An 11,174-nucleotide genomic window follows, 5' to 3' on the forward strand; every position below is an offset into this window, starting at 1 on the left:
CACAAAAGTAAACATCCACAGTGTCTATAAGAATAAAAAAAAACTCGAAGTAGCGCGACAGTCCGTAAAAGTAAGTAAAAATTAAAGTTTAATTAAATTACTAGTATCCCCTCTTACTGTTAAGCAAAGCACTCGAAGTAGAAGATAATGTTTTCTTATTATTCCATTATTTTGTAGTCAGCAAAAAGCGTACGCAAGTGAAAACGTGCAGTAACTGCTTACACCATACGCAGGGAGCAGGATGAAACAGCTCCTGCATGGAAATTCGAGCATATACGCTATAGAAAATCCTTACCGTAACGGCTTTGCATTGGTATTACGCTTCCACTTGTTAATTAGCATATTATTAGAATAATGTCTAACAGTCGAAGTGTATATGATGGATACTGTAAAGTTTGGCAATTTATATTTAAAAAACTCTTTGTCCCTCTCTGGAAACTTTGGAAAGCGGGCAGAAATTTCCGATTGTATTTTTTGGGTCAAAAAAATTTTTTTATTCTTTATTCTTGCAGAAGCACAAATATAGCCGCATTGAATTTTCTGTATTTACCACGTGTTTGAATATATGTTGTTAGTTTTAATATCGTTATTTACGAAACCATTATTTTTCATTACGCTGAACTAGGTTAATATATGTAAAATCTTGTCGAGGTAGCAAAGCTTTACAAAACCACAACATCAAATGCAGACAAATAATAAACACAAGTTTTTCGATAATGTCCAATGCTATATATATATATATATATATATATTTCTTTTTCTTTTTCAATCAGGGGCATAAGTTAGACTGAGTAAAGTATAGCTAAAGCATAAACTGTGACCGAGGACCCGTCTTAGTTCGAAAATGATATGAAACAACTTTTGACAGAACAGCCCCGAAACTGCAGTAAATCATTCGAGCATAATAGCACTTTTTTAGTAAATAGGATAACTTTAGCTATCGGGCGCTTTCAGAAGTTTTAATCCGTGTTCTTGCGCAAGATAAACGTATCCATATGAAAAAAGCCGCAAAAAGAAGTAACCTGTTCTTTCTCATATAAGCAAGAACCTAATTTTAAAAAAGTCTAAAAAGGAGACCGTGGATGCTACTTTATTTATTGTTTGAGAGAGACTTTCTGGCTTAGGTCTTGCTAGTAGATTCATCTCAGTGGCCGCCGCAAACCCTATATATGATGCATGCATAGCTAGACATCTAGTCAAATAATAGCTACCTAGAACAAGATTCCCTGCTTACCTGCCGGCTGATGAACGATATGACGTGCGGGTATGTTTGTCAGTGACCTAATAGCACTAGCTAGAGCGGAACAACAATGCATGATTCATTCTACTGGTAATAGATCCTCCAGTAGTTTTATGTTAAACAGGTTTTATCTAACGGAACAACCTTTGCACATCAACAATGAGCCAGTTCGTTACAAGCTTCAACGAGACACTAAACACCAGATATACATTACGCACGATGTATGCGTGTCCATTAAGTTTTCCAATTAACACAATATAGGCATAACAGGAATGGGCTTAAGTCAGAACGACTGCAAGTTTATGATCGTTGCACAGATGTGAATACAAATACAGCTGCTTATATTGAAACAGAAACACGAGGAATCGTCAGGATTCTGGCGACAGTAATGCGCGTTTTTTTTTAACAAATGAAATCTGTTATCACTGAGCAAAAGACAGATGCCTGCTAGAGATCACTGTGCGTATCTAAATAGTCGTGGCCCCCTTCGATAGTATTTGATCACAATGGCAGCATCTAGGGCTCACGTATTTGGCGGTGAACGAGCGAGCCATATAAATGGCTCGATCTCCTATTGAAACAACTGCCGGGGTAAACTACTAGTCGTTTTGTATTATTGTTGGCTAATTCTTGCGCGAGTATACGCCAACGATTGTGTCCGAAACGTATACGCATCATAGGAACGTTGCGCGAAGTCTACAGAATATTTCTGAGCTCCCAATGCCCAGAAGTATTCGCACCATTCAAACGAGAACACAATACAACTTTAGAATTTCGATACGACAAAAGCTCTCACTTAGGATGCCTCCTAGATATAGTGTACCATAATTGGACGGTCAACGTATAAGTTGAACGCACAAGTATTATCTCTGCGAGCTCTTCATTGATGAAAAATTACCAGATCATGTTGCTAGCTCACAGAAAGGCTTTGCCAAGCATCTGTGTTCTTACAGCTTAGAGACAAACTTCGCAGTCTTAAAAACTATCCTGTATAAGGTGGGGTAAGGGAATTAGCATGCAGATATTTGTTAGCCAATTCGTCGTTGCATTTCTGTACACGTACATGGTACAGACAGCGGTGGAAACGCGATTTTTCTGACGATGTTCGTGCTTGGGACGTTAAGAGTTATTTTTCCGCACGGCGGTTTGCGTCGATCAGGGCGGAAGACCACGATGCTCAGACGCCGCATCTTCATCGTGACAGAAACCGACAAAGTGGGCGGTAATGGGCGCCCTCGCCAAGCCAGTACTACAATTAACTTTCAAAAACGTGCCCTTGTCTGTAAAAGGCGTCTAACTGACAGCGGTCACAATTGTCAACTACGTGCACGAGCATTAATGAAAAGTACCGATACGGGAGTCGGCCTCTACGCTTGGCCAAAATGCAAATATGTAGCGTATGGACAAGCGGACAGTCTAATTAGAGCTTCTGAAGTAGAAGAAAGATGCAGGAAACGTTTATACATGTATGTTACTTTCACGTAAAATATATAATACAGTGATCTGTATGAATAAAGGATGTTATTATCAGAGTGTACCATCGGACATCACATGCCAAACTTTTAGATAGACTAACAGAATCTCGTTTCGCATGTCCCAAAGAAGCACAGCACACATTAATATAGCGTTGACAAAGATTGTCACCAGTATTTAGTCGGACCTGAATGGGATGTGTCTTAAACAGTTCGTAAATTAATCATGCTTGTACACCGTTGCGATGCTCATTTACAAGCGTACAAACATTAAAAAAAAAAACAGTGAAATAATATTTTTTGCGGCATCGTCCCACTGAATTGATATAAACAAAATCCCGTAACAGTATGATTGTGTTTATAGGCTCCTCGCACGGTTGATTTCATTGCATGCGATGGTGACATCGCAAGACATCGACCATTGCTTTATTTCTGAAGAGCATCGAAAACGAGGTAAAATTCGAGTACTGTTTCGAAAAAATTGAGACTTTCCAGTGAGTCTAAGCACAATGATCTACCACTATTACAGAATACTAGGCTCCGTTTAGCCCATACGAGTCTTCAGTAAGACAGGGCAACTGACTGGCTTTTCCGAAGTAGGTTTGCGGAAACAAAGTGATTTCAGGACGACTCAGGCTCCTGCAAACGGCAGACATGCATTGATAGGTCCAATGGGCATCCAATCAATCAAAGCTATTCTCAAAGCAAAGTGGCGGGTGCGGGTTTAATATGCTAAAAACGATAGTATTTTTATGCGCGTTCAGTGAAATATTACAGATACAGGTATCTTGCATCAGTCGCCGAATGCCGTTGTTGAACTTCATACGAAATGATACTGCTTAATAGCGTTCTTAGGCATCGACTCGGCTGCCTCTAATACCAAAAATAACTGATTTAAACCAATTCAGTACTTCAGAGCGTCGTTTTTGCCTTAACTACCTCATAACGAACACGCTTGAGACGCCTAAACAGAATCTATACCATAAAGTAGGTAGTAAAGGCCACCAAGAGCAAGAAATTGGTGCGCGTATGAACTGTGGAGCAGGATACAGTATCGCTATAAATTGGCTAACCTTAAACAGACCTGATGATATGAGAAAACCTAGGTTCAGAACCGAGGTGTATCCACCTACCTAATTCGGGAGCGAAAGAAGCCAACCATTTGACATGCTGCTAAACAGCTTGTACCAGAAGAGAAATTCAAAATATTTTTTCCAGTTATCTAGCACCTACACACAGTCTTGTCAGCGATACTTTAGTTACGCCTTTACTTGTGGCCGTTGCACAATCGAAGTGGTAAGACACCAAACCGTCCTTAGCGAATAAAGTCTATGTGGATAGCTGATTCAAGATAGCTCAAAGCGCGGGAGCGCTTTAGCGGATGGCTGCAAGGTAACGTTTCACCTACCGCTGACAGCATGGGCTAACCGGTTTAAGAACTTCTCGCAAAATCTAAAATTTAAAAGCCTCATCGGCGGTATGATAATAGGTCATCCCATAAGTAGCCGTCTGAGTGCGTCAATTAGGTTTCTGGTGAACATTTTTTTATATATACCTGCATAAACTAGTGCACGTATAACCTTCTGTCTAGATATATTTAATTTATTAACAAGTTATACGTTAAAAGCACAATGTTGAACAATTGAATGACACACACTTATCCGGATATCAGCATAGTTGACCCGAAAAGTTTGTCTCGTTAAAAGTTAAAAATCCATTTTCACTAGTAACGTCGAAAAATAAAGGCAAATTAAAGTTTTCAAAGACAGTCTCGAGAGAGTGCGGTTTTGCGAGCAGCAAAAAAAAAAGTCGGAAAGCGTCATTTCTAGTTAGTCTGCCGTGCATCTGCTCACTTCGGTTACAGCCCTGTCGCTTATCATTTTGTCAGTCAGTAATCGAAAATACGAGTCATAGACGCAGGCTAATCGATCCTATGGCAGCACAGCCACAGTATTGAACCGATGATGAAGCGTCTGATGTCTATTGGCATCATTTTTTATCAACGGGTTTGAGCGTCAGCAGCCAGCACAAATGTCGATCTAGGACGAAGGACTCAACCAAATACGTGAAGAAGCAAAAAGGCCACAGCGAACCTTGTCCCACTACAAGATCACCATACCACCTCCACTATTCATAGGTATAAATGTGTCCTAAAACAGCGTGTTTTCACCTATCGCGGCAAAGATTGTAGGAAGAACTATATGCCAGAGAACGTACGATGAGTCCGGACTGCAGCCCGGCTTATGAGGGCTTGCTGAGACTACTACGAACCCGAAATATGATTAGTTTCTCCTATTTTAGTCACATAACCAAATAGTCTATTGGTAAATTTATGTTCGATCGTCATTAACCAAAAATTAACCATATAAACCAAATCGAATTATGTCTAGCATAGAACGTAGGTGATGGCTGGAAATTAGGCCGTCTCATTTTTCCACTGGTTCTTCTTGTTGCATACCATCCATAATGGTCATAGGCCTTAAGATAGAACTAGGCGTTTTTTTAAGCAGCCACATTTCTGCATGAACAGCAATTTTGGTAAATACCGGCTTCAGGCCGATTTTGATCGATGCACTCTAATCAACATAATCGATCTTATTTTTTTGTGCTTCACTTCATAAGGTCAGCTTTGAAGATCATCTAGTTGATGCTTATGTTGCATTACTTACAGATATTGACAGATTTTTGGATCCCTATTATACTCTAAATGGGCAGATACCGAAAATCGGTTGAAAAGGAACGGACGCATTGATCTCGTTGACCTGTTAGAGCTGTGTCATACACCGCTGATTTTCCTCTCACTGAGGTCAATAATACATTACTGAGCTCTTCCACGTAAGCTTATGGTTCATCGCGTTCAAGCATGTAGATATTTCGGATAAAACAACAATTAATATCGTGTGTATCAAGAGAGATTAACCGGCTGTTTTTTTTTTTGTTGAAGTAATAAATTAGTGTGTTTGCGCATTATTCCATTAATCGCGTGTGTACGTTAATAATTAATAACTTTTTTTTGTGTTTATGTTGGGTTCAGCAAAGGTCCCACGTACAAACTACTAGAGGACATTGATATAAACACAGTATCAGTTTTTAAAATGAGCCTTCGAGAAAATGTCGACAATGGCTAATAATTGAAAGCTTCAGGGAAAGCTGATCTGTCTCAAAGTTTATGTAAGTTAGCTTTCTCCGACTTGTAAGATATCTGTACCCACCGCAGTGGTGCCACCCACAGTGATGGAATAGGGCAAAGAAATAAACCGTAATTCGCGCAAAAAGAAACAAATGTTCCTACGGTTGACATTAAAACCAATTTGCAGCTTGCATACTAACTCGACTTTCTTAGTCTTAGCAATAACAATTGGCTGATAATTTAGGCCACCTTGAAAAAGGAACAGTCCAGCCTAGCACAGGTACGTTAACCAAATCCCAAGTCCTAGAGCTTCATAGCCGCGAAAAAACAAATCGTCTTCAAAATATGTTATTTTGCATACTTCACTTGACAATAATACGCGTTTACCTATTGAGAGAAGCCCTTAGAATCGAAAATATATATTTCTCTAATGATACTTCACGTTCGAATATCTATAATTTATAAAAAAAAAAACCTTAGCTAAACATATCGACATTACCAGCTAGATAATATCGAAACACATGAATTTATATTTTGTTTTTTTTTTAAATATTTGTATTTTTCTATCATATAGTGTTCAGTATTTCGTCGTATCGTGAATTACGGGTACCGGATCGATCTGTTCTATGCATACGCTTCTTCAACATAAAAATCTTTCGTTGCTCACTGGAAATTGCTAAAAGTTACAGGTTCACATGGTTGTGATATAGCGTAAATGTATTACGATCAATGCATTATATAACAGTAAACATTGTTTCTTCACTGATTAAACACAACAGAGCTGGTCACCCATTGTCAAGATCTGTGTTTTTTCCTCTATAACGGTGATAGAACTGTAAACAACTCGGATAGAGCCGAATATCGGTGCAACTATTGAGTGAAGTTTACGATTTATTCATTGAAACAAAACTATTTAAACTTAAAATTATTATTATCTGACCACAGCTATAGATACAGGGTCCAGAAATGAAAAAAGGCCAACAAATCAAACCAATTGATTGCTATAGAAGAGTTAACCTATAGTATCTTATCGAAAATTAAAGAATCGTGTAAAACATCGCACAACTAAATTTACCGGAACAGAAATAGACTAGCAGGTGCTTTGTCCCGAAGAAAGGACAGGGTCAGCAACAAGAGTTGTACGACACGCCTATTTTTGTTTGTCGGTAACTTTATCTGTTGTAGGTTAGTTAGGCGTCACTATTTCGAAGATGGATCCATCGGCACCGTCATCGTCCGCAATCTAGAACGTGTGTCTCATCATCAAAATAAATCGAGTCTTACTTGGAAATATAATATAACGATATTATAGGCGATAATAGTCACGAACGTCGTGCCGAAATGCAGTACAACAATCAGCTATACAGAAAAACAGATGGTTATACAGTTTCGCTCTGTGATTTGACATGTATCAGATTATGTATACAGATAATGATCGCAATAAAGCGACAGTCAAAACACATAGATCCGAGAGTTATTCTATACTGAATAGATATTCCTTGCTCAGTATGAATATCGCTCTGAATTTAAGAGGTTTACAACACATCAGAGTATTCGAAACTCAAAAAATTCCGGTACATCCTTCATTGGACTACGGTTGTTACCATTCTGTTATGATCCGTTGGAAACCAATCGATGACATTACCCTCTGGCCAAAACATATACAGTAAATACTGGCCGCCTCTATCCGTTTGTCAAAACGACAATCACTTTGTTGACATGAGAACGTTACAACAAGAAGTAGAGTCTTCAAAAAGACTGTCCAGTTGCTTTTTAATGTAACAACGCGACGAGATCATGAACGGAGTATTGGTTCTGTCGGATTCATGATGGCCAAACTCGGCGAATGATTAAGGAAGCTAGGTACTATCTGCATCCTCCGCGCTCATTACTTATAAGCATAACCATTATCAAATTGGAAAGAGTAAGCGTTGTAAGGCTACGTAAATTTTTTGCGCACATAACAATATTAAAGTGTTTTTGACAATCTGTTCCGTAATAATAGCAGCGACAACGTTTTTTTTTTATTGTTTTTATTGGTTATATTAGCTGCTTTTTTAATTTCACTAGGGGTTTTTTTACCGATATGTTCCTTTACCGAACCTTATAGGCAATGTCTTGTGCCTATTTAGGGATGTTGACGATAGTTTGAGTTCGGCGTTCAGCAAAAATCAGTGTTCAGCCACGGGCAACGCTTTACAGCGCTTGCCTCTTGTTGATACAGACGGCGTTCGCTGTGACGCCCGTTAAAACGGCACCAGCTACATTCATACAGAGAGAAAAGATCGTCTAGAAAAAATGCGTTCAAAGAATCATCCAGCGGCAGATGAATAGGATACATCATTAGTAAGATTAATGTGTGGAGTCACAACATGACATTATGTCACAGTATAGCTTAAAATTCACAAAGAACGAGCATCCGTAAGGAATATCCCGCCGTGTACGACTATAGGCGGTATACGAAACAGCACAGCCGTCTATTCGTCGGCCCCGGCTTGAATTAGTATGGAGAACAGACAGAGAGAAGGTTAAAGCAGAGAGGTTTCCGGTCTGGCATTGATCGATATTACAGGAAAAGCACGAATTTCGAGACGAGAAGCTGACGAAAGTGGAGGTAGACCTTCTGCGCTTCAAAGTTTGCCGTTAGCTCGTCGAGCACCGTCAAGCATGTCGTAAGTTTATTAACGCCTGTTCTTACTGCAAACTTAGACTCAAACTAAAATTATCGACGTTCTTTCTTATCAGTTCAGTATGTTCTAGAATATATATATATATATATATATATATATTGCTCTAAGGTTTTTTGTGGACAGCAGAAAGTAAGCTAAGTTTTCCTGATGGAGACTTTTGCACGTTTTAACTCTCGTGTTATCTCTCGAAACATCGTTGAGCAACATTTGTCTACCCAAGCGTCCTGTTCAGGTCTACCTAGACGGAGTACCTCATTACGCACAAGATGAATAGTTTCCAATAGGAATATTTGCTCTAGTTAGTCAAAACACTCGATCGGTGTTCGCGCAGGTTTGAAACAAGTGACGCTGTGTACTTCTTGGTTAGATATAAGGAATTCCTGTGATTTTTAACGAAACGTATCAGTGAGCTACATGAGCGGTTTTCGGTAAGTTTGCAGACAGTTACGTTTGGACAACAGCTTCGTGAACGTTCTTGCAAATGGATATTAATCCTTTAACTATACGCTGCATAAGTTGTTGCATTGAGATCTTTATTTTAAAGTTTAAGTTGTTGGTCTGTTCAGTATGGAATTTTACCGGAATCAGTGCCTCATGAATCTATTTGAAACTTCCATAATACAGCCTTTTCGTGTTAAATGAGCGCCAAATACATAAAGCTCAACGCCTATGTAAGTTAGCTAACGGCAGGATTTGTAAGTTTTAGGGTTAGCGGAAATGCCGAACAAATGTGTCCAATTTGCAAAGGAACCTTTCTCAATACGAAGGATTATCGTAAACACTATGATCAGTTTAGTTGTTGGTGGAACTCATCTCTTCGCCTGAAAATGGTGGGGTTGATGAAAGAAAACTATAGACGGCATCGGCAACAAACGCTCACGTCATCGAAGCCTAGTACCTACCGGGAAAGCTCTTCAAAGTATTTGGCCGCGGAAAGCTCCTTACCGACTAATCGAAGCTCTGAACGAGCGACTGCGTATAATCATCAGACCTTTCACAGTTTACCAGTCAGCGAATCGGACGAAAATAATTGGTTTATGTCAGTACCAATTTCAAACATTACATCGATCAAAGGTGCGATTCAGAGTCGTGTCGTTCGGCAGAGGCGATCAGAGTACTTTGCTCAGTTGTCTCCACCAACCTATCGAAACAGCGTGAATAGCGGCCACGTAGTCGGACAATCCAAGGAGGCAACCGTCGGCCCCGGTTGCACGTATTCGTCTCAAGGGCTGCTTTCGTTCGAAGCTTGTCAGAAACAACAGCGGAAATCAACACGTACATATGCCGAATTGCCGTATCAGAACTCCAACGCTAATTACGGTTGGGTGAGCAATGAGCAGTGGGACTGCTCCAACAGTCTACCTGGTGCGCGGCAACTGGCATTACAGAACGACGCCGGCCGGATCGAAACTAATGAACGGTGCGTGAACATACACTCAGCCACTTCGAGCAGATATCCAGATCTGCTGCGGGAGAAGTCGATTGTCAGTGACCAGTCGAACGCCTACAAGCCTATGATCGATGGCGAGCTTTCCGAGCGATCAGACAGAGCTTACGCAGAACAACACGCACATCAATCACAAAGTCAGGAAGAAAGTCTCCGTGTGGATGGGAACAGTTTAAACATCAATTGTCTTTCACAAATCTATCAAGGGTCAGGCGAACCTTCAATGTGTATGCCTAACGGAAAAGACAAAAACTCGGTCGAGTCGTTGTTTCACGATTGGAAAAGCAAAATGGACTGGCAAAGTCTCCTAGCTACCGACCATAACGAGGTGCAGCAACGTTTACTAGAAAGCGCCTCTAATGACACTTCAAACTATCAGGAGTATTTGTCAACGTCAGCCAACGTAATGCAACCAATGCGTCGCCGTAGGGCTTCGTTTGGATTATGCGATGCGCTCGACCTTACGCGGAATCCGCCAGTACCTAACGAAGCTAACTATAATACTACAAGCCTTATTTTCCAGTAACGATCTCACGAAAAACTGTCTTGCATAACTTGTTAGATTATTAATATTTTTGCCGTCTCAATGCTACCGTCGTCGTGACGCTATCGTTAACGTGGCAAGATAAAGTCGTTAAAAGTTTAGTAACATCCCAAACCGGGGGAAATACGTAGAAAAATTAGAATAGGATACCGCTCTATGTTCTCCATGCAATAGAAGATCGTTGACAATAAATAGATACCGACTTCTACTTAACTAGCGCACCCCTAGGGCGCTTCGGGGGTGGCTTCCCGTAGACAACAACCTATATTGAGAATTGAATCAACATGAACGTGTCACCTTAACATTGTGCTTGAGATACATATACACATATATATTGTAAATTCTGCACGAAGAATTTTGTAGAGTTATTTCGTTGCGTTTAAACACGCGTGTCTAAACAAAGATAGCCGTAAGTTAAATACGTTGCTTTCCAACCTGCTAACTTTAGCTTCTTCGCTCAGACCTTAGGTTAACACATTTTCTTCGACACATTTATTGCGTTTTTGGTGCTCGTCGTCAGTGATACGTCATGGAAGAAGTTGAGAAAGTTATAGCTGGTATTTTTATGTATTTTCAAAACTATAGCCATGTGTAAAAAGTATGGTAATGGTCAAAGAACAACGATCTTAGCAGGGAACAACAACATCACCT

At 39.9% G+C, this 11,174-nt stretch overlaps 2 protein-coding genes across 7 annotated transcripts in view; one reads left to right on the forward strand and one right to left on the reverse strand.

Annotated features, from left to right (window-relative positions):
- The window catches only part of LOC111252566 (annulin-like), an 80,819-nt gene extending 78,530 nt beyond the window's left edge, over positions 1-2,289 (reverse strand). For 2 of the 6 annotated variants that reach the window (XM_022810706.2, XM_086992041.1), the window contains exon 1: positions 1,235-2,287. Coding sequence is in view for 2 of the 6 variants with exons in the window: in XM_022810708.2 (XP_022666443.1) it covers positions 1,235-1,316 (82 nt within the window). In the remaining 4 variants the exon portion in view is untranslated. Of the gene's footprint in view, positions 1-1,234 lie in introns of all 6 variants that reach the window. The other 4 variants (XM_086992043.1, XM_086992044.1, XM_022810708.2 and 1 more) reach the window with 4 other exon arrangements.
- A 5,699-nt stretch (positions 2,290-7,988) lies between these two features.
- LOC111252754 (uncharacterized) lies at positions 7,989-11,157 on the forward strand. Its single transcript, XM_086992488.1, has 2 exons — positions 7,989-8,514; positions 9,239-11,157. Exons 1-2 carry the CDS (start codon positions 8,510-8,512, stop codon positions 10,503-10,505), a joined length of 1,272 nt encoding a protein of 423 aa, XP_086848614.1. The 5' UTR covers positions 7,989-8,509; the 3' UTR covers positions 10,506-11,157.
- Positions 11,158-11,174: the final 17 nt, after the last annotated feature.

The sequence above is a fragment of the Varroa destructor genome, unplaced genomic scaffold (genome assembly GCF_002443255.2).
Source record: "Varroa destructor unplaced genomic scaffold, Vdes_3.0 BEIS01000006.1, whole genome shotgun sequence".
NCBI lineage: Eukaryota > Metazoa > Arthropoda > Arachnida > Mesostigmata > Varroidae > Varroa > Varroa destructor.